We start from the raw sequence: 24297 nt of genomic DNA, 5'->3' as shown, positions 1-24297 counted from the left end.
CAGCGGGCTTCCCCCTCGGATCATTCCTTGAGGGCTGATTGGCCGGCCCTGGAATCGGGCTTAGCCTATTTGGCAGTCTTGCTGTATGATGTCTTGAGGGCCTCAGCGAAAGGCATGGCTCAGACAATCTCTGCGCGGCGGTGGCTTTGGCTGAAACATTGGTCTGCTGACCACGCCTCTAAATCCCGCCTGGCTAGGTTGCCTTTTAAAGGCAAGCTGCTCTTTGGGGTCGAGCTGGACAAAATCGTGACCGATCTCGGCACGTCTAAGGGCAAGAAATTACCAGAGGTCAGGGCTCGGGCTAGTACTCGTCCCGGTACCTCCAGAGGACGGTTGCAGGAAGCCCGTCGGTACCGCCCGGGCAAGTCGGGTTCCTCTGCCCCCTCTTCCTTCAAGAGGAATTTCTCCCCCAAGCAGCATTCCTTTCGCAGAGACCGCCGTCCCGGAGGTGCTCCCTCCGGTCCTCCCCCAGGGTCTCGTACCCAATGACGGGGTCTTGGTCCACGCCCCAGTGCAGATTGGAGGACGGCTGTCCTCGTTTCTGGGCGAGTGGACCACAATAACTTCAGACGCGTGGGTGCTGGAAGTCATCAGAGACGGCTACAAACTAGAGTTCTGCCGACCCTTAAAAGTCGGGTTTGTACTCTCTCCCTGCAAGTCTCCGGTCAAAGCTGTGGCAGTGCAGCAGACTTTGGACAATCTGATCCGCCTGGGCGCGGTCGTTCCGGTGCCAGAAAGTCAGCTTGGCAAGGGACGTTACTCCATTTACTTTGTGGTACCAAAGAAAGGAGGTTCTGTCCGGCCTATCCTCGACCTCAAAGGGGTCAATCGGGCCTTGAAAGTGCGGCACTTTCGCATGGAGACTCTCCGCTCTGTTATAGCGGCAGTGAAGGCAGGAGAGTTCCTGGCATCCTTGGAAATCAAGGAAGCGTACCTGCATATTCCCATCTGGCCTCCTCATCAACGCTTTCTGCGTTTTGCAGTCCTGGGACGACACTTCCAGTTCAGAGCCCTCCCTTTCGGGTTGGCTACTGCTCCGCGGACCTTTTCCAAAGTAATGGTGGTCATCGCGGCCTTCCAACGAAAGGAAGGGGTACAAGTCCATCCTTATCTGGACGACTGGTTGATCCGAGCCCCCTCTTATGCAGAGTGCGGCAAAGCTGTGGACCGGGTAGTTGCTCTTTTGAGCTCCCTGGGATGGATCATCAACTGGGAGAAGAGCCAGCTGCGCCCGACTCAGTCCCTGGAGTACCTGGGAGTTCGATTCGACACCCAAGTGGGCAGAGTGTTCCTGCCAGACAATCGGATTGTCAAACTTCAGGCTCAGGTGGACCAGTTCCTAGTAGCCTCTCCCCTTCGGGCTTGGGACTATGTGCAGCTGTTGGGCTCTATGACGGCCACGATGGAAGTTGTGCCCTGGGCCAGGGCTCATATGAGACCACTTCAACACTCTTTGCTGCAGCGCTGGACTCCGATGTCGGAGGATTATGCTGTGCGCCTTCCCTTGGACCCAGCAGTGCGCAAGGCACTGAGCTGGTGGATGCAGACAGACAAGTTGTCTGCGGGAATGCCTCTGGTGACCCCAGAGTGGATTGTCGTCACGACGGACGCCTCGTTGTCGGGCTGGGGAGCCCACTGCTTGGGAAGGACAGCGCAGGGGCTCTGGTCTCCTGCAGAGGCAAAGTGGTCTATCAACCTCCTGGAACTCAGAGCCATTCGGTTGGCGCTTTTGAAGTTCATCCCGGTACTGGTGTTGAAGCCTGTACGGGTCCTGTCGGACAATGCCACGGCTGTGGCCTATGTCAACCGCCAGGGAGGTACCAAGAGCGCCCCTCTAGCCAAGGAGGCTATGAATCTTTGCCAGTGGGCGGAAGCGAACCTGGAGCAGCTTTCAGCGGCCCACATTGCCGGAGTCATAAATGTCAAGGCGGACTTTCTCAGTCGCCATACCTTGGAGCCCGGAGAGTGGCAGCTATCTGCTCAGGCGTTCTTGGACATCACGAAGCGCTGGGGCCAGCCGAGCCTAGATCTGATGGCGTCATCGGCCAATTGCCAAGTGCCGCGCTTTTTCAGCAGAGGACGGGACCCTCGATCCCTGGGAGTAGATGCTCTTCTCCAACAGTGGCCGACACAAGAGCTTCTCTATGTGTTCCCGCCCTGGCCCATGTTGGGCAGGGTGCTAGACCGGGTGGCAAAGCATCCCGGCAGGGTAATCCTGGTGGGTCCGGATTGGCCCAGGCGTCCCTGGTATGCGGACTTGATCAGGCTCTCAGTCGACGATCCTCTGCGGCTGCCAGTGGAGCAGGGCCTGTTACATCAGGGTCCCGTGGTGATGGAGGATCCCTCCCCCTTTGGTCTTACGGCCTGGCTATTGAGCGGCAGCGTCTGAGGAAGAAGGGCTTCTCAGACAAGGTCATCGCCACTATGCTGAGAGCGAGGAAGCGCTCTACTTCTACTGCTTACGCCAGGGTTTGGCGTATCTTTGCAGCGTGGTGTGAAGCAGGCTCACTTTCTCCCTTCACTGCTCCAATTTCTTCAGTGTTGGCGTTCCTGCAAGAAGGTCTGGAGAAAGGCCTGTCGCTCAGTTCCCTTAAAGTCCAGGTAGCGGCTCTGGCTTGCTTCAGGGGCCGCCTGAAGGGTGCTTCCCTGGCTTCGCAGCCAGATGTGGTGCGCTTTCTCAAGGGAGTTAATCACCTGCGCCCTCCTCTGCACTCAGTGGTGCCTGCGTGGAATCTCAACCTGGTACTAAGAGCATTGCAGAAGCCGCCTTTTGAACCCTTGTCGAGGGTATCTCTGAAAGACCTGACGTTGAAAGCAGTGTTTTTGGTGGCTATCACTTCAGCCAGAAGAGTTTCCGAGCTCCAGGCGCTCTCATGTCGAGAGCCTTTTCTGCAGTTCACTGAGGCAGGAGTGACTATTCGCACAGTGCCTTCCTTCCTGCCCAAGATTGTTTCTCGCTTCCATGTGAATCAGCAGCTCTGTCTCCCTTCCTTTCGTAGGGAGGACTACCCAGAGGAGTACTCTGCTCTTAAATATCTGGATGTGAGACGAGTCATCATCAGATACTTGGAAGTGACCAATGATTTCCGGAATCGGATCATCTGTTTGTCCTGTTTGCAGGTCCTCGTAAGGGTCTGCAGGCTGCTAAGCCTACAGTGGCAAGATGGGTCAAGGAAGCCATTGCAGCGGCTTATGTGGCCGCGGGGAAGGTGCCGCCTATCCAGCTGAAGGCTCACTCCACGAGAGCTCAGGCGGCCTCGATGGCAGAGGCCGGATCCGTCTCCTTGGAAGAGATATGCAAGGCGGCAACTTGGGCTTCGGCTCATACATTCTCCAAGCATTACCGTTTGACTGTGGCTGCACGGGCGGAGGCCCGGTTTGGAGCTTCAGTGTTGAGGTCAGGGATTTCAATGTCCCGCCCTGGGTGAGTACTGCTTCGGTACATCCCACCAGTCTATGGATTGATCAGCTTGATGATATGGAAGGTAAAATTATGTATAATCATACCTGATAATTTTCTTTCCATTAATCATAGCTGATCAATCCATAGCCCCTCCCAGATATCTGTACTGTTTTTATTCTGGTTGCATTTCAGGTTCAAGTTTAGTCTTCAGTTACTTCAGAAAGACTTCGTGTTCAAGTTTTTTTTTTCACTTGGATTCTTCAAGAGTTAAGACGAGTTTGTGTTAAAGTGAGCTGCTGCATTCCTCTCCCCTCCGTTTTACGGGGCTGGATTGAGACTTAAAATTCTGCCGGCACTCCCTCCCGCTTCGTGCGGCTGTAGGGCAGCTTTGTACCCCTCCCGCTTCGGCGGTGTTAGGGTCAGTCAGCTCCTCCCGCGGTTGCGGTTGCAGGATAAGCCAGATCCCCCCCGCATCGGCGGGTGTGGTGTCCCTCCCCCGCTCCGCGGGGATGAGCTGGACGAATTCCCCTCCCCCACTTGTGTGGGGATGAGCTGGGTTATTTCCCCTCCCCCGTTTCGGCAGTGGTGAGCTGGGCAGAGTGTCCCTTCGTGGGTGTAATTCTCTAAGTGCTGAGTCCTGCGGATGGAGCTTTGATATCGACATACTGAGGAGTTTCCGGCAGCACATGACCACATATAGGGAGGCAAAAGTTTGCTCTCTATCTCCACCTGCTGGTAGATGGACACAACCCACCAGTCTATGGATTGATCAGCTATGATTAATGGAAAGAAAATTATCAGGTATGATTATACATAATTTTACCTTACCTGTCCTAGAGAATGACACAGGGACAAAGTTTGTTCCCATCCCCGCCCCGTCCCCACAGGTTCTGTCTCCGTCCCTGCCCCATCCCCATGGGCTCTGTCCTTATCTGCAGAAGTCTCAAACAATTATGATTTTATATTTAAATCTTCTTATTAAAGTATAAAAAAAGAACAATATGCTGTGCAACTATTGTGTATAAATTATAAATAGAAAACAATAATAATAGCGAGCAGCTATAACAACCCTCCTTACCACCACCCTCTACCCTTCCAACAATAGCTGATTTCTACTACCCCAAGGAATCCTAATCCACCCTGTTAAAATGTCTAGGGGTACAAAATACAACCTGTTCTCTGTGCCCTAGAGGGGAGAAATATGCTTATCAAGCACTGTTATGATTTTTATAAATCTGTGATTGTCATCAACAGTCTCAGGATTCAGTCTAGCTCTCCTGTCTTCTACAGTCCTTCCGGCAGTAGAAGATGTCTTCTTAGAAGATGTGCTGGTAGTAGGATGTACAAGATCTCCCATGCAAATTTTGCTAGTTGTGGCCTGCATGTTTGTTTGTTTTTCCAAAAAATCAAAATATCGTTGGTCTGCATCACTAAACCATAAATAACAGTCCAGTTCATTAACAGACTTCAAAGTAGAAAATGACATGAGGACGTAGTTTGTCCCCATCCCCATGAGCTCTATCCCCATCCCTGCCCCGTGGGATCTGGCCCCATCCCCACAAGCTCTGCCCCATCCCTGCGTTTACTGCGGATCCCTTTCCCTGTGTCATTCTCTAACCTGTCCTCAGAGTTCTTACAATCTGTTGTCCCTGTTTGCTAAGATGCGCTAGCGTTTTTAGTGCATGCTAATGCTAGAGATGCCTATATATTCCTATGGGTGTCTCCAGACGAATGGTCCATCTAGTCTAGTATCCTGTTTTCCAAACAGTGGCCAAGCCAGGTAACAAGTACCTGGCAGAAACCAAATCATGGCAACATTCTATACTACAAATCCCAGGGCAAACAGTTGCTTCCCATGTCTGTCTCAATAGCAGACTATGGACTTTTCCTCCAGGAATTTGTCGTAACCTTTTTTTTAAACCCAGATAACACTAACCACTGTTACCACATCCTCCGGCAAAGAGTTCCAGGGCTTACCTATTCGTTGAGTGAAAAAATATTTCCTCCTGTTTGTTTTAAAACTATTTCCATGTATCGAGTTACCCCTAGTCTTTGTACTTTTAGTTGTTCTACACCACTCAGGATTTTGTAGACCTCAATCATATCTTTTCCAAACTGAAGAGCCCTAACCTCTTTAGCCTTTCCTCATATGAGAGGATTTCCATCCCCTTTATCATTTTGGTTGCTCTTCTTTGAACCTGTTCTAATTCTGCTATATCTTTTTTTAGATATGACGACCAGAACTGAATGCAATACTCAAGTTGTGGATGCACCATGGAGCGATACAAAGGCATTGTAGTATTTTCTGTCTTATTCACCATCCCTTTCCTAATAATCCCTAGCATCCTGTTTGCTTTTTTGGCCGCCGCCACACACTAAGCAGAAGATTTCAGCGTATTATCTACAGCGACACCTAGATCTTTTTCTTGAGTGCTGACCCCCAAGGTGGACCCTAGCATCGGATAACTATGATTCAGATTCCTTCCAATTTGCATCACCTTGCAATTGTCCACATTAAATTTCATCTGCCATTTGGGTGCCCAGTCTTCCAATTTCCTAAGGTCTTATTGCAATATTTCACTGTCCATATGTGTTTTAACAACCTTGAATAGTTTTGTATCATCTGCAAATTTAATCACCTCACTCATTGTTCTGATTTCCATATCACTTATAGATATGGTCCCAGTTGAGATCCCTGCGGCACTCCACTGTTCACCTGCCTTCATTGACAGAAATAACCATTTAACCCTACCCTCTCTTTTCTGTCCAATAACCAATTCCTAATCCACACCAGAATCTTGCCTCCTATCCCATGACTCTCTTTAATTTTCTCAGGAGTCTCTCATGAGGAACTTTATCAAAAGTTTTCTGAAAATCTAGATACGCTACATCAACCGGCTCACCTTTATCCACATGTTTATTCATGCCTTCAATGAAATGAAGTAAATTGGTGAGGCAAGACTTTCCTTGACTGAAGCCATGCTGATTCTGTCCCATTAAACCATGTTTGTCTACATGTTCTGTAATTTTATTCTTTATAATAGTTTCCACTGTTTTGCCTGGCACTGACATCAGGCTTACCGATCTATAATTTCCTGGATCTCCCCTAGACCCCTTTTAAAAAATCGGCATCACATTGGCCACAAGCCAATCTTCAGGTACTATGAACAATTTTAATGACAGGTTACATATTACTAACAGCAGATCAGCAATTTCATGCTTGACTTCTTTGAGTACCCTTGGATGTATGCCATCTGGTCCAGGTGATTCACTACTCTTTAATTTGTCAGTTTGGCTCAGTACATCTTCCAAGTTCACCTAGATTTCCTTTAGTTCCTCCGCATCATCACCCTCGAAAACCATTTCCGGTACAGGCAGATCTCTTACATCTTCTTCCGTAAAGACAGAAGCAAATAATTCATTCAGTTTCTCCAATATGGCCTTGTCCTCCCCGTTTACTCCTTTGTGATCTAATGGTCCCACAGATTCCCTCACAGGCTTTCTTCTGAGCTACCTGAAAAAGTTGTTACTGTGAGTTTTAGCCTCTGCAGCAAGTTTCTTTTCATATTGTCTTTTAGCCTTCTTTATTAATGCTTTGCATATGATTACTTGGATGTTAGTATTATATGTAAACAGAATACAGATTGGAAAATTTACCAATTCATTGTTTGACTTTTTTTTTCTTAACAGTAGATTTTGTACACCTGGCTTCCTTCAGGTATTAGCTCTGTTGAAATCCTGCTTCAATAACACTGCTGATACTATCAGCATGTGGCCTTCTGTGGATGGAATAACTTTCTTATCAATAAATATGATAAGCACACAGCAAGAACTTTGTTTCCTCCCCTATGACACTGTAATCCCCTGCTGGGCCAATACTTATTTTGCAACCCTTGGAGCCTGATGCACTAACTCCACAGACAGAACCATTCCCTTACAAATCCCTTAGCGAATCGGTAAAAAACGGGCATGCATGAAGGAAATCGCATGCAAATGAGCTGCTCGCTGTTAGCTCATTTGCACGCGATTTCCTTCCTAAGGAGGGGAAGCCAGTTGGCCAGCTGAGCATGCGCAGAGCAGCCAAGCGTTATGCTGGCTGCTCTGCGCATGCCAAAGACGGCTTCATACACGTCCTTCACTCAAAAAAAAAAAAGGACGTCCCTGACGAGCACTTGGACGTTTTTTTTCTTCAGATTTTGTGATAGGCGTCCTTCTCTTGGACATGTTTTTCTTACATGCCCAAAATGACCATGCTGGAGAGAATCGGAGATCGGGACGTGCGAGGACGTCCAAATCAAAACTATTTGGACGTCCCTTTCGATTATGCCCCTTCAGGTCTCTCTTAGCCAATCACAGCGCGTTTAGCTGTCACAGGTGGTCATCACAAAATCTGAAGGGAAAAATGTCCAAGGGCTCGTCAGGGATGTCCTGTTTTTTTTTTTTTTGTTTTTTGTTTTTTTGAGTGAAGGACGTCCAAGTGTTAGGCACTTGAAAGGACGTCCCTGATTAGCCTTTGGGCGTTTTTTTTTTTTTCTTCCAGTTTTTGCGATGGGCGTCCTACTCTGCATGGGTCCCACGCAGCCCCAACGAGAGGTGCAGACCTCTCGTTAGGTTTTCCAGGTGCATGGGGTCGGAAAACGGCTGTGCATCCGACTTGCATGCGCATTATAATACTAATTAGCTCATTATAATGACCTGCAATGCTATCTTAGGTTAATTTCAATAAATAGTTGCAGCAAATTTATATAATATACGCAACAACTGTTGCAATTATATTCATCTTTATTACATCTTTAAATATCATAAATCTAACAATTATTGTCTAAAATCCCAATATACCTATCATTCATTCATCCACTCCATCTTAAATCCCTAAAACCAGTACCAAAAATACATCATTGCAATGCCCAGAATAATTGTCACTCATAATTTCATCAAAAGATTTTTGTCATTAACAATATTGTTATGGAGCCTGTCAATTGCACAGTCAATCAAAGGCAACTTTTCTTCATTGAGATCTTCACTTAATCCACTCATACCCAGTCTTTAAGTTACTCTGTATATCAGAAGTTATTTTGCCTTTTAAAGATCAATCCATAACAGTTCACCACCATACCAGGCTCAAACCAGAGTCTTATTTTTCAGCGTAAACCACTGTTGATTCACTGTTCTCTATTGTAACAGGCTTACACACAGTTTCTCTCTCAGCGTGATTCCAATCTTCACGGAACTACTGTTGAATCTTTAATCAGTAATTCTTTCCTTCAACTTCATGCTGCTTCTCAGGAGCTATCATCTCATTTGCTCACTGAGGTAGTATTGTACAGACCCTACACGATCGTGTTTCGCAAAAATGCATCTTCAGGGGTCAGCAATCTAAATAAGCGACAATAATAACATCCACTTATTTTTCACAAACATTAACTCATCTGTTTAAAAACCAATACTATAAACTCTTACCGGCTCTACAGGTGGCCAAACACTCAACAGTCATCGATGTGCTGGTGGCAGCGTCTCAAAAGACGCCCACACATGCGCATACTAAGGCTTCAAAGAGACTGAGTTTAAATACCGTCTCACAAGTTTAACCACTCCACCTCCTTGTTTAACCCATTTCTTATCAACCCATAGAGGTTGCCATTCATTATGATTATTAAATGCTCTCTTAGCCGCTTTTCTCAAGATTTTATCAGGGTAACCTCTACATTGAAAACGTAAAATCATCTGAAAAGCTTGATGAGTATATTCATTGCGAGAACTATACAACCTTCGAAGCCCCACTTGTTTCACATTGGGTAGATGTTAAACATGAAGTTCAGGATCTTCGTTTTGTAGTTTTAAGTCAAATTAGTCCTGATAGGGGTGGGAACTTGCCTCGTATGCTATTGAGAAAAGAGCAAAGGTTAATTTACCTTTGGAATACTGTGAGCCCTAATGGGTTAAACAAGGAGGTGGAGTGGTTAAACTTGTGAGAGGGTATTTAAACTCAGTCTCTTTGAAGCCTTAGTATGCGCATGTGTGGGCGTCTTTTGAGACTCTGCCACCAGCACATCGATGACTGTTGAGTGTTTGGCCACCTGTAGAACCGGTAAGAGTTTATAGTATTGGTTTTTAAACAGATGGGTTAATGTTTGTGAAAAATAAGTGGATGTTATTATTGTCGCTTATTTAGATTGCTGACCCCTGAAGACGCATTTTTGCGAAACACGATCGTGTAGGGTCTGTACAATACTACCTCAGTGAGCAAATGAGATGATAGCTCCTGAGAAGCAGCATGAAGTTGAAGGAAAGAATTACTGATTAAAGATTCAACAGTAGTTCCGTGAAGATTGGAATCACGCTGAGAGAGAAACTGTGTGTAAGCCTGTTACAATAGAGAACTGTGAATCAACAGTGGTTTACGCTGAAAAATAAGACTCTGGTTTGAGCCTGGTATGGTGGTGAACTGTTATGGATTGATCTTTAAAAGGCAAAATAACTTCTGATATACAGAGTAACTTAAAGACTGGGTATGAGTGGATTAAGTGAAGATCTCAATGAAGAAAAGTTGCCTTTGATTGACTGTGCAATTGACAGGCTCCATAACAATATTGTTAATGACAAAAATCTTTTGATGAAATTATGAGTGACACAATTATTCTGGGCATTGCAATGATGTATTTTTGGTACTGGTTTTAGGGATTTAAGATGGAGTGGATGAATGAATGATAGGTATATTGGGATTTTAGACAATAATTGTTAGATTTATGATATTTAAAGATGTAATAAAGATGAATACAATTGCAACAGTTGTTGAGTATATTATATTATAATGACCTGTAGATCATTTGCATTCCGTTTTCGTTAGCTGCTACCGTGACAGGAAAATGGCTCTGAGAACCCTTTTGTGCATGTCTTGTTTTACTACTTGCTCGCTAGACTGGCTAGAACTGGTTTAAAAAACCACATTGCTGGCTCGTTAAGTTTAGTGCATCTGGCCGTCAGTTAAAGGGCAGCTGGAAATGTATTATCTTGAAAGAATTGCTTCAAATGCTTGAATAACATTTTTCTGTTTCTCTGTGAATAGTAAATCTACAATCTCTTTTTCAGTAGATCAAACGGCTAAGCAAAGTAGTTTATGCATTTCAAAGGAACAAATAGCTTTTCTACTGTTACTTGCTTTACAGTTTTCAGGACTCATTTGCTAGGCTTTTGCTTATTGTAAACGACAATTTTTAATGCTTGTCCTGAACAATGAGTACTTCATGAACTTAAAGCAAGCTCAGTTTCAACTGGACAGGAGGCTTTGTAGCTGATATCCCAGCTTACCTTACCAATTAATGTATTTATATGGGAAAAACTATGGGAGAGTTATTCCAACAGGCCTTCCTAAACCTGTGCCAGGTACCCATTGCTAATCCAGTTTTTAGCATATTCAAATTAGCCTCATATGTGTTCATTATGCTTATATTGAAGTCCCAGTGTTTGAAGCCCTGTTTTACTGAGTAATCCAATGTTGTAATATGACACACACACACACACACACACACACACACACACACAAAAAGACTCCTGCCACCAGTTCTCAAATGTAAATGTTAGAGTAACAAGTTATCTACATTGTTTCTGAGGTAGCATTAATCCTCCATTTGTGTTTTGATTTTGCTGTAGGTAAAGGCTTGCAAACCCTTATGGAGAAAAAGGACTTCGAACAATGGCTTGAGAACATTTCAGTCACCTTTCTTTCTCTAACTGACTCAGAAAAAAATGAAACTCTGGATCACCTGATTAGCCTGAGTGGAGCTGTTCAGCTCCGACACCTCTCTAACAACCTGGAAACTCTTCTTAAGCGAGACTTCCTTAAGCTTCTCCCTTTGGAACTCAGTTTTCATTTGCTAAAGTGGCTGGATCCTCAGACCTTACTCACATGTTGCCTTGTCTCCAAACAATGGAATAAGGTTATAAGTGCCTGTACGGAGGTATGGCAGGCTGCTTGTAGGAACTTGGGCTGGCAAATAGATGACTCTCTTCAGGATGCTTTGCACTGGAAGAAGGTTTACTTGAAAGCTATTTTGAGAATGAAACAGCTGAAGGACCATGAAGCTTTTGAGACTGCATCATTAATTGGGCATAGTGCCAGAGTGTATGCACTTTATTATAAAGATGGACTGCTTTGTACAGGTAGGAACTTAACACATACAGCTTAAGGATGTTTTTCATTTCCCCCACTAAGCCTAACCGGTAACCTGTGCTGCTGTAAAATCTTGCCTGTTGCTTCATCCACTGGTGGACTGTGTGGATTTATTACTTTATAGTTATGGCATCTATTCTGAGGTGTTAGTGGATTGTAAATTCAGGTGTTTATTTTCTAAGTAATTAAGTATTTTTGAGAGTGCAGAAAATTGGTTTATCTGTATCTTTGCAGTGCAGGTGCATTTCTGGTTACCTTTTCTGGTGGAATCAAATACACACATTTGTACGGGTGAGAGTCAGCAGAACAGAAAAGGCACACAAATGGAGTGTAGGATAGAGGTGTGCACAGGGACATAATCTGGTCCCCATCATATTGCTACCATCTCCTCATCTCTATTCAATTCTTTTCAATCCCCCGTACTATTCCCACAATTTTTCTTTCTCATCCCCATACCCAGCCCACATTTAAAGTTCTTATATATTCAAATAAAACATAAAATTTAACACAAAGCAATAGGCTTAACTTTGTTAAATATGCAAGAAAAAAATGTATTATTTATTAACATGGTCTGCGAGAAAACTATCATTTCAAACAATGTAAAAATAATAAGCCATCTAAAGAGCCCGAGCACAGTTCATTCAACTTTTTTTAGTTTGTCCTGCAACTGAAAATGTTATGATGATGTGCTGGTGGCAGGAGTTCCAAGCAGGGAACAGGCAACACGTCTGTTTCGGCCACACATGAGACCTCTGCTGCAAGTAGGTAGTAAGAGACTAGCAGAATTCCTTGTCTGAGTTTGATATGTATGTATGTATGTATGCATGCACTTCATTGATCATTGAAGCTGTTTCCTGGCTCTTGAAGATGTCTCAAAAAAAAAATTTTTTTTTTGCCTCTCATGCTCTCGTTTTGGATCTTTTGTTTGCTGTTGACAGTTGGCTGCACCTCGACTACCGCTCGATCTGCTGTCAGTGTTTGCATTCTTTGGCACTGATCTGCCCTTTAATTGCCATCAGATCTAAACAACCCTTCAATCTTGGATCCAGTAGCGTTTCTGCCAAGTGTGGGTTGTAACTGTAATATAGTGACCTAGGTGATCTACAAGGCATTCTTTAAGGATGCTATCACATGGCTGCCTGAGCTTGCAGTTGACAGATACTGTTTCAACTGATATTTTGTTGGGATCACCAGATGCAAAGTTGCCAGTTCCTTGGTAAATCTGCAGAATTTGGTGGTTTCCCACAACCCACTGCTGTTTTTTTAAAGTCACGGTTAATTGGGCAGTTTTTATCTCTGCGATCTTGGGTTGTGCAGCTTTCCTGTGGTCATTCTGAGAGGCGGGATCCAGCAATGTTTAAATGCTGCGACATGTGCTTTGCCTAGTCTTTGGTGGACTCTGAGTGACTGAGTAGTGAGTGACACATAGTTGCTTACAACTTAAGTCTGTGTTGCATCATTTTTCAATCAACCACTTCAAGTTCAAAATCATCTTTTATTCATCATCATCTTTCTGGAATCTGGAGACAGCAGCCGAGGAGACGAGCAACAGAGAGGAGGACGGTCTGGAGCCAGAGTTGCCGGACCAGAGACTCCCACTTCGAGACAGAGGGACGGACGCCGGAGCCAGGCAGTACAGCACCATGTCAAAAATGATGAAGTCACAGAGGGTGTCCAGTGGGGGAGGGGGGGACAAGACGGTGAGGTTAGGGGGCTGTGGACGGGCCCAGCTGGTCAGCCAGACTTTAAAAAAAAAAAAAAAAAAAAGCTTGTCGCCTTTCCTTTACTTTTGCCTGCTTGTTTGGTCATTGTGTTCTTTGTCTCTTGCTGTGGAGAGGGGAGGGTGGATGGACCAAGCAAGCAGCAGCAGGGGGGAGGGAGGAGGAGGACAGGGCTCGGCTGTTTAAAAAAAAAAAAAAAATGCGTCCCTTCTCCAGAGCAGCAAGACTCAGTCAAGGGTTGGATAAGGACAGAGACGTTGAAGACATCATGTTATGAGAATCAGGTGCTCAACATTCAGAGTTTCTAGCTATCTATTTACATATTTTTTGACATGCTGATTATGATTATGCTGATTGATTATGGATTATGCTTCTGATGCTGATTATGAATTATGATGATTACAAGGATTTCATATTGATCTTATTAATATTCATATTGGCCTTATTAATATTAATACAATTTGGCTACTTTTGGGCTGGAAAAAGTTTTGCCATCTGGCAACACTGATCATGGACTCCAGACATCAAAAACTGAAGTTGACCCAAATGACCTATCCAGTAAGGTAAGCAAGCTTATAATATTGTGCAAGGAGGTGGTTATACCCACTAAGTGAACAAAAGTCAACCGTTCACTGAAGAAAACGCTCAAGCAGTGTGGGTCAACTCAGTGGAACAGCATTCTACTGACACTGAAATTGGTGGCAGAGAATATGGAGGAGCTGCGGGCAACTGCCTATGAACCAGATGCATTTCCTGACCAAACTGTGCAGAATTGAAGACTCCTTGTTGGCAGAAGTTATTATGGTGTTGGAACCATTTGACAATGAAAAGATACTAAGCCTTCACTACATCTGGATTATGACCTGCACAACCTATCCAGACCTCGCCTCGAAGTGCTGCTTTCATATTAGCTGTGTTATCAGTCACATAGATGAGACTAGCTCAATGAAAATTACACCCTTTCAAAATGCTTGAAACAAATCGACAAATATTCCAATCAGTTTATCAGTGGTGTCCCTAATTTGCTAAAATTGCTGAACACGTGCATCAGTTTTCATCAAGATGGCTCCAATTTCAGGGTTTTGTTTAAGCTGAGGTGTTGGTGTCAAGCTTCTAAGTCGATGTGCACATTGACATTAATCTGGTCCCCGTCCCCTGCCGTCTCCATTCACTTTTGATCTGTGCCCCCCCCCCCCCCTCCATCTCTGCAGTAGTAATAATTTTTTTTTGTCTCCATCCCTGCGGATTCCCACAAAATTTCCCATTGCCTCCATCTCCGTACATGCTAGTGCAGGATCCAAAGCAGACAGAGGGAGGGGAGAAGAGCGTTATAGCAAGTTGGGGGGGGGAGGGGCTCCAAGTGTTCAGTAATCACCTTTTTTTGTATTGAGGAAGTTTGTGTTTATCAGTTGAAGCATAGAGGTGTGTGCATAAAATCAGGAGCTCTGTTTTATATAATAAATATGGATGTTAGCTTTGGATCTTTCTTAAGGTTATGATTACTAATTGGTGCATCTGTGGTTAAGGTCCTCAAGAAAAATAGTGTTGGAACATTTTAGATTTTAAGGCTAGTATGAATTTATCCGTTGTGATATGCAATGGTATAATTGTCTTGTTTAGTAGGAGGAATTGAACTAGTGTCTACATATATTCAAGGTGAATGAATATTTTTTCACTTTTAAAAATATTTGCTGATGAAAGGACTTTTTTACACATACTTAAGTGTTATAAGTCATAGGCTCTCTACTAATTGTTGAGTTTAGGGCAGGGGTTCTTAAGCCAGTCCTTGGGACGTACCTAGCCTGTCAAGTTTTCAGGGTAGTGAGAGAGATTTGCATGCACTACCTCCATTGTATGTGTATTCATTGTAGGTGTCCTGAAAACCTGACTGGGCTAGGTGTGTCCTTAGGATTGAATTGCATTGACATAATATGGCAGCGGATTATATTTTGGGGAGTTGATTTTAAAGCGAGCATCGGTGGGTGTTCAGCAGCTGTCCCTGAAACACCATGTCCTAATTCAAGATTTTGGAGTTAAGTATCCTGATTTTATAGATGGTCGGTGCTGATTTTAATAAATTTGCTATAATTCTATTGTTTTATGCTATAATGTATGTTGTAATGTATGGTTCTTTGGGGGAGGGGGGAGGAGATGATACAAAAATAGGAAATGTGTAATATAAATACTAGCTGTAAACTTTTATACGAATCCAGTAAATGCTGTTAATCTTTGGCATGTTTTGAACTTTACTGATAGCGGACAATATTACATAGAAAAACGAAGTTAGACAAAGACCATATGGCCTATCCAGTCTGCCCATCCATGTCATCTACTATCCCTTCCTTTTCCTTAGAGATCTTTGTACTTATCCCAAGCTTTCTTGAATTCAGATACAGTTTTCATCTGCACCACCTCCACCGGGAGGCAGTTCCACAAATTCACCACCCTTTCCAGGAAGAAGTATTTCCTCAGGTTACCTCTGAGTGTGTCCCCTTTCACCTTCATCCTATGCCCCTTTATTCCAAAGCATCCTTTCAATTAGGAGACTAGCCTCCTGTGCATTTATGCCACGTAGGTATTTATTTGTTTCAAAATCTTTTTATTATTAGAAAACACCAATATGGATCATTGTATACATATTCACAAAATGAAATAGTTTCCGTAAAGTAAACAGTATACATTGAGCACAAACAAGTCTTTTTATTATTAACAATAAAGCACTAAATTCTAATATCTAAATCCATGCCTACCAGTCCCATGAGGATAATATAAATCTTCCAGAGCAAAGAAAGCCTTTGTTCTTGTAGCTTTCTCTGAAGTGAATCAAGTAATCTATCCCCCCCACCCATCCCATGAAAGCCACATAAGTATTTAAATGTCTCTTATCTTATCTCCGCTCTCTTCACCTGTCTTCCAAAGTATACATATTGAGATCTTGAAGTCTGTTCCCATACATTTTATGATGAAGACATTCCTTTCTTTGTGCACCCAGGTATCCGTCTAGCTTTCATTGTCAACTTTTCTACCTATTTGGCCACCTTAAGATCATCACATAAGATCACACCCAATCCTCCCTCATTCATGTTCAAAACTTCTTCACCCCTGAACTGTATGTGTACATAAGTACATAAGTAATGCCATACTGGGAAAAGACCAAGGGTCCATCGAGCCCAGCATCCTGTCCACGACAGCAGCCAATCCAGGCCAAGGGCACCTGGCAAGCTCCCCAAATGTACAAACATTCTATACATGTTATTCCTGGAATTTTTGAGTTTTCCAAGTCCGTTTAGTAGCGGTTTATGGACTTGTCCTTTAAGAAACCGTCCAACCCCTTTTTAAACTCTGCTAAGCTAACCGCCTTCACCACTTTCTCCGGCAACGAATTCCAGAGTTTAATTACACGTTGGGTGAAGAAAAATTTTCTCCGATTTGTTTTAAATTTACTACACTGTAGTTTCATCGCATGCCCCCTAGTCCTAGTATTTTTGGAAAGCGTGAACAGACGCTTTACATCCACCTGTTCCACTCCACTCATTATTTTATATACCTCTATCATGTCTCCCCTCAGCCGTCTCTTCTCCAAGCTGTATAGCCCTAGCCTCCTTAGTCTTTCTTCATAGGGAAGTCGTCCCATCCCCGCTATCATTTTAGTCGCCCTTCGCTGCACCTTTTCCAATTCTACTATATCTTTCTTGAGATGCGGCGACCAGAATTGAACACAATACTCAAGGTGCGGTCGCACCATGGAGCGATACAACAGCATTATAACATCCTCACACCTGTTTTCCATACCTTTCCTGATAATACCCAACATTCTATTCGCTTTCTTAGCCGCAGCAGCACACTGAGCAGAAGGTTTCAGTGTGTTATCGACGACGACACCCAGATCCCTTTCTTGGTCCGTAACTCCTAACGTGGAACCTTGCATGACGTAGCTATAATTCGGGTTCTTTTTTCCCACATGCATCACCTTGCACTTGCTCACAATAAACATCATCTGCCATTTAGCCGCCCAGTCTCCCAGTCTCGTAAGGTCCTCTTGTAATTTTTCACAATCCTGTCGCGATTTAACGACTTTGAATAACTTTGTGTCATCAGCAAATGTAATTACCTCGCTAGTTACTCCCATCTCTAAATCATTTATAAATATATTAAAAAGCAGCGGTCCTAGCACGGACCCCTGAGGAACCCCACTAACTACCCTTCTCCATTGTGAATACTGCCCATTTAACCCCACTCTCTGTTTCCTATCCTTCAACCAGTTTTTAATCCACAATAGGACATTTCCTCCTATCCCATGACCCTCCAATTTCCTCTGTAGCCTTTCATGAGGTACCTTGTCAAACGCCTTTTGAAAATCCAGATACACAATATCAACCGACTCCCTTTTGTCCACATGTTTGTTCACTCCTTCAAAGAATTGAAGTAAATTGGTCAGGCAAGATTTCCCCACACAAAAGCCATGCTGACTTGGTCTCAGTAATCCATGTCCTCGGATGTGCTCTGTAATTTTGTTTTTGATAATAGCCTCTACCATTTTCCCCGGCACCGACGTCAGACTCACCGGTCTATAATTTCCTGGATCTCCCCTGGAGCCTTTTTTAAAAATGGGCGTTACATTGGCCACCCTCCAATCTTCCGGTACCACGCTCGATTTTAAGGATAAGTTGCATATCACTAGCAGTAGCTCCGCAAGCTCGTTTTTCAGTTCTATCAGTACTCTAGGATGAATACCATCCGGTCCAGGAGATTTGCTACTCTTCAGTTTGCCGAACTGCCCCATTATGTCCTCCAGGTTTACCGTGAAGTCAGTAAGTTTCTCCGACTCGTCCGCTTGAAATACCATTTCCGACACCGGTATCCCACCCAAATCTTCCTCGGTGAAGACCGAAGCAAAGAATTCATTCAGTCTCTCCGCTACGTCTTTGTCTTCCTTGATCGCCCCTTTTACCCCTCGGTCAAGCAGTGGCCCAACCGATTCTTTTGCCGGCTTCCTGCTTTTAATATACCGAAAAAAAATTTTTACTATGTTTTTTTTTGCCTCTAATGCTATCTTTTTTTCATACTCCCTCTTGGCCTTCTTAATCTGCGCCTTGCATTTGCTTTGACACTCCTTATGCTGTTTCTTGTTATTTTCAGACGGTTCCTTCTTCCATTTTCTGAAGGCGTTTCTTTTAGCCCTAATAGCTTCCTTCACCTCACTTTTCAACCAGGCCAGGTGTCTTTTGGACTTCCGTCTTTCTTTTCTAATTCGCGGAATATGTATGGCCTGGGCCTCCAGGATGGTATTTTTGAACAGCGTCCACGCCTGTTGTACAGTTTTTACTCTCTCAGTTGCCCCCCTAAGTTTTTTTTTTTTTTTTTTTACCGTTCTTCTCATTTTATCATAGTCTCCTTTTTTAAAGTTAAACGCTAACGTATTTGACTTTCTGTGTACAGTTACTTCAAGGTTGATGTCAAAACTGATCATATTATGGTCACTGTTATCAAGCGGCCCCAGTACCATAACATCCCTCACCAGATCATGCGCTCCACTAAGGACCAAGTCTAGAATTTTTCCTTCTCTCGTCGGCTCCTGCACCAGTTGCTCCATAAAGCTGTCCTTGATTTCATCAAGGAATTGTATCTCTGTAGCGTGTCCCGATGTTACATTTACCCAGTCTATATTTGGATAATTGAAGTCACCCATTATTATCACATTGCCCATTTTGTTCGCGCCTCTGATTTCTTTTATCATTTCTGTGTCTACCTGCTCATCCTGGCGAGGTGGACGGTAGTACACTCCTATCACCATTTTTTTCCCTTTTATACATGGAATTTCAACCCACAGTGATTCAAAGGTGTGATTTGTGTCCTGCTGAATTTGTAATCTATCTGAGTCAAGGCTCTCTTTAATATACAATGCAACCCCTCCACCAGTCCGGTCTACCCTATCATTACGATATACTTTGTACCCCGGTATGACAGTGTCCCACTGGTTATCCTCCTTCCACCAGGTCTCAGTAATGCCTATTATATCCAATTTTTCATTTAGTGCAATATATTCCAACTCTCCCATCTTATTTCTTAGACTCCTAGCATTTGCATATAGACATTTCAGAGTATGTTTGTTGTTCTTATTTGCATGATGCTTAGTACCTGACACTATTGATTTGACATCTTTTGTCTGATCTTTAGTTGTATTTAAGGGCACCTGGCCTACCACGGTCTGTTGTGCAACCTCACTATCCAGAAACCCTATCTTCCCTGTTTGTGAGGTATCTTTGCAAGATACCTTTTCCCGAACCATGCGCTTTTGAGCGACTGTCGGCCTTCCCCCCATTTCTAGTTTAAAAGCTGCTCTATCTCCTTTTTAAATGCTGACGCCAGCAGCCTGGTCCCACCCTGGTTAAGGTGGAGCCCATCCTTTCGGAATAGGCTCCCCCTTCCCCAGAATGTTGCCCAGTTCCTAACAAATCTAAAACCCTCCTCCCTGCACCATCGTCTCATCCACGCATTGAGACTCTGGAGCTCTGCCTGTCTCTTGGGCCTGCACGTGGAACAGGTAGCATTTCAGAAAATGCTACCCTAGAGGATCTGGATTTGAGCTTTCTACCTAAGAGCCTAAATTTGGCTTCCAGAACCTCTCTCCCACATTTTCCTATGTCATTGGTACCCACATGTACCAAGACAGCGGACTCCTCCCCAGCACTATCTAAATCCTATCTAGGTGACGCGTGAGGTCCGCCACCTTCGCACCAGGCAGGCAAGTCACCAGGCGATCCTCACGTTCACCAGCCACCCAGCTATCTATATGCCTAATGATCGAATCACCAACTACAACAGCTGTCCTAACCTTTCCCTCCCGGGCAGCACTTGGAGATATATCCTCAGTGCTGCATACATCTAGTAGCACTATAAAAATGATGATTAGTAGTGGTAGTACTGTTCCCTCCAGGTTTTTGCAGCCCAAATGCATAACCCTACATGTTTCTAAAAGCTCTGCTAGTCTTAAAACCAGTTCAAACTGGCAAAGTTACTTGCTGTTCCTGTCGATTAGTAATACAAGATTAACATAAAACCAACTGAAATCTCAAGAGAAGGCTTCCCCCCCCCCCCCCCCCCCCCCCCCCCGAAAAAAAAAAAAAAACTTTTGTTTTTGGAATGCAGTCCTTACCCAAAAAATATGAGTGTTGTACAGAAAAAAAAATCCTCTATACAAAGGGCTTAATTTACTACAGGTTATTTGCATGAAAGCTTGCAGTAATTATTAGTAAATGACTCACAAAGTGTATTTTCAAATATCTGATGATTACTCTGATTATGGAATTAGAACAAAAGGGAAGATGGGGTGATGTGGAACAAGAAAATGTGTAGATCAAACCATGTAGTCTGATCTGAACACAACTTTCAGCCATAAATAGAGCAGAGACTGACCATCCTGCTTTCCTTAGAGAACTGCAGTGCAATACAGTTAATATGTTTGAGCATACATGCGATAACTTCAATCAGTTGCTACCTCTAGTCACTTTCTCAAAATGATTCCTATAGCTTTTCATTTCTATATCTTAAATATTTATCTTCTGTGCAGAGAAACCAGTTCTAATTTTTGAAACATGAAAGAGCTGTTCTGAGAGATACTAAGCTCATTTATATTTTATAAAACATTGTGATGCTGTTCTTAGTATATCTTTTCAGATATGTTGAAAAATTGTTTGCCAGTTTTAAAAAAATGCATTATTTTTACACAAATTTTTGCTAGAATAGAATATGCTGTTATGTAGAAAGCAAAATCAAGTTTGTTCGAAGTTCGAGTTCTCTTTGGTAGTTTAATAGTTAGTGAGAAGGGGGAGTCTGCCCAGCTGGATGATCACTGTGCAGAGAAATGGAGGTCAGTTTGCTCCTCAGTTGGTCTTCATTTTGTTAGTAAATGCTGTTGAAAACAGCCTGTCTGTGGCTTTGTTTTGAAGGTTCAGATGATTTATCTGCAAAACTGTGGGATGTTAGCACTGGTCAATGCATATATGGCATCCAGACACACACTTGTGCTGCTGTGAAATTTGACGAACTCAAGCTTGTAACAGGATCTTTTGACAACACAGTAGCTTGTTGGGATTGGATTTCAGGGGCCAAAACTCAGCACTTCCGAGGACACACTGGTGCAGGTATGTTCAGGTGATGGCCAAGAAAGCTAACCTTTTTAATATGAAAAGGGAATGGCTCATTATTCAGTGACAATTTAAGAAACGAGATTGAATATTTGCCCTTGTTCATGTTACTTTTATTCCATGATCTCACTGTTGCCAATTAAATATGCAATTTCATTCATAGATTAATTTGTAGTATTCACTTAGGCTTTGGGGTAAACAAAGCAAACGTTTAACCTAAGGTTACAGGGGTAAGTATGCAGACTAAAATCTTGTGTGTGCTGTTCCATTGCTCATCTTATATATTCATTTAGGGGTCCTTTTACCAAGCTATGCTAAAACGTGTCCAGCGCTGATGTCAGCACATGGGTTTTCCACATGCTGTGTCCACTTTTAGTGTGGCGGTAAAATGGCTGCCTCACCATACTTCTTTGTAATGGCCATGTGCTAATTTCCCCATTAGTGTGTGACCGTTTCTTTAGGTGGTGGTAAGGGCTCCCGTGCTAATTGGGTAGTGAGTGGTAATGTGCCTGCGCTACCTGATTAGCGCAGGAACACCTACTTTCTGCCCATAGGCACCCCTGTGTTGGAAAATACAAAATATTTTTCAGTGTGGGATTAGCATGCACTGAATAAGAAGCTACCGTGGGATGCTTCACGCATCCTGTGGTAGTGTCCTTGTAATGCGCAGTAGGCTTAAGCACTGTGTCTTAGTAAACGGACCCCTTAATTAGTTTGTGCAAGCTACAAATTTAAAAACAATCTACAATTCTTGGTGGGGAACACATAACTATATATGTTTTTAAGGACTGTTTAGTATAGAAAATGATAGAAGCATTAGCTTATCAAACATTAAAAAAAATATTCTTGATTTGGAAGTTTGAGATATTTCAGAAGCTTGGAAAGAAGCGTTTGAATTTTAGCTTTAATCTACACACGGTTTCCTAAATCTCTCCTGTGATGTACAGCCAGTTGATTTTTTTTTTAAGATACTCACCATGAATATACATAAGATAAATTTGCATATGTTGGAGGCTCAGGCATATTTTGAAGCCCTGATTTTATAGGTATTTGCAAAAAAAAAAAAAACCCCTTTGTTTTAACAGTTATAACAAGAAAAGTATTAGGCCTGCTCAAATTCTTCAGGTGTAAAATTGGGTATGATATAGCTTTTAAAAAGATCTCCATTACATAAAAGATATATAGTATAGCCTTTTATGATGCAGATATGGAAATGAATACCCATGCTTTGCTATCAGATTTAAACAATATCATTGACATGGGTGCTGTGTAAGTGTATATGCTATAAAGACAACATAAAATTGGAAAGACATAATGGGGCTCATTTTCAAAACACCTAGCCTTACAAAGTTCCATAGTAACCTATGGAACTTTGTAAGGCTAAGTGCTTTGAAAATACGCCTCAATGTGAACAAAGGTTTTTTTTTTCCTTTGAACAAGTTTTGTATAACAGCAAAGTTTATTGTCCCAGTGAACTGGATTACTAGTGTCAACGATGAGTGTGTTTGATTTTATTAAATCTATTTTCTTAGTTTTTAGTGTGGATTACAGTGATGAACTTGATATATTAGTCAGTGGTTCTGCAGACAACACTGTGAAATTATGGGCATTATCAACAGGAATGTGTTTGAATACGCTTACTGGACACACAGAATGGGTCACTAAGGTAGGATAGTAGACTGAATCTTTTATGCTTACAATTAGTTCTATATAGGGATATATCTTGATGCTAATTATAATATACCATTTCTAGTGCTTTACCCTTTAAACTTTGGTATTGTGTAACCATTGGTGAGGGGAAGTATGTAATTTGCTAACAGTGTCTAAAAGAATTATTTGTTTTCTAAAGGCAGCATAGATGCCTATGTGCCTTTTGTAAAATAGGCTGCTACATTGATCCCCAGTACTGAATAAATTGTTATACAAATTTTATACCTTCTCTGAAAAATATGCTTATACGTGCATATTTAAAAAAAAAAAAAAGTATGTGCATTGTAGCTTTGCCCAATGGAATGCCTAAGCAATTTTTAATAGCTATTTGTTTTTTTGCCTGTAAAGCATACCGGGAGTGGGGGTAAATTTTTTTTTATAAAACATATATCTATTTGGATTTAGCTTATGCCTTTTGGTGATTGCTTAAGGCAGGTTATATTTATGTATAGTGGGTATGTCTCTCTCCCAGAAGACTTAAATCTGTATTTATATCTGAGGCCCAAGGTCTTGAAGAACATTGGTGGGAATATAGCCCTGGCTTCCCTAGTTCTATGGCTACCCCACTCCAAAGCACTACACATATCTGTATGGAAGAGTATCTTATTTAAGAGATGGTTATTCTGGAATTGTGGGAGTGATACAGGTCAGGTCTATAGCATTCTACCAAAGAATGTTGTAATACAGTGCATTATTTTCCTGTATTATTTCTTCTTCTAGCCTAGTGGCTTTCAACGCAGTCCTCGGGCCAGTTGGGTTTTCAGGATATCCACAATGGATATGCATGAGAGATTTGCATACCAAGAAGACAGTGCATGCACTCTCTCTTGCATTTTCATTGTGGATATCCTGAAAACCCGACTGGCCAGGTGGTTCCTAATGACTGGGTTGAAAACCACTGCTGTAACCAGTTTGATCAGTCTTTTCCTTTCAAATGAACTAAATTCACCTCACAAATGAAATGGCTGCATTTAGTATAATCTTGGGTGCCATTTTTAAATTTATAATACAAAAAATATTTTCAACTTGAAAACTTGACTCAAGGACTTTTACACATTTCAGATCTGTTAACAGCTGTTTTTCTTAGCTCCCTTGCTGATGGTCTGTTGTATAATTTTTCTGAATGTGTTGAAAATTTGATCTATG

The 24297-nt window shown here is 42.8% G+C and overlaps 1 protein-coding gene across 4 annotated transcripts in view; it reads left to right on the top strand.

Annotated features, from left to right (window-relative positions):
• Nucleotides 1-24297, top strand: part of FBXW2 (F-box and WD repeat domain containing 2) — a 77717-nt gene that overhangs the window by 4767 nt on the left and 48653 nt on the right. For 3 of the 4 annotated variants that reach the window (XM_030207536.1, XM_030207538.1, XM_030207540.1), the window contains exons 2-4: nt 11054-11563; nt 21244-21438; nt 22974-23107. In XM_030207536.1, the coding sequence (XP_030063396.1) occupies nt 11054-11563; nt 21244-21438; nt 22974-23107 (839 nt within the window). The remainder of the gene's footprint in view (nt 1-11053; nt 11564-21243; nt 21439-22973; nt 23108-24297) is intronic. The other variant, XM_030207537.1, reaches the window with a different exon arrangement.

This window comes from Microcaecilia unicolor, chromosome 6, assembly GCF_901765095.1.
Source record: "Microcaecilia unicolor chromosome 6, aMicUni1.1, whole genome shotgun sequence".
Taxonomy (NCBI): Eukaryota; Metazoa; Chordata; class Amphibia; order Gymnophiona; family Siphonopidae; genus Microcaecilia; species Microcaecilia unicolor.
Note: the sequence above shows the minus strand (reverse complement) of the source record. Positions and strands in the feature narration are given on the sequence as shown.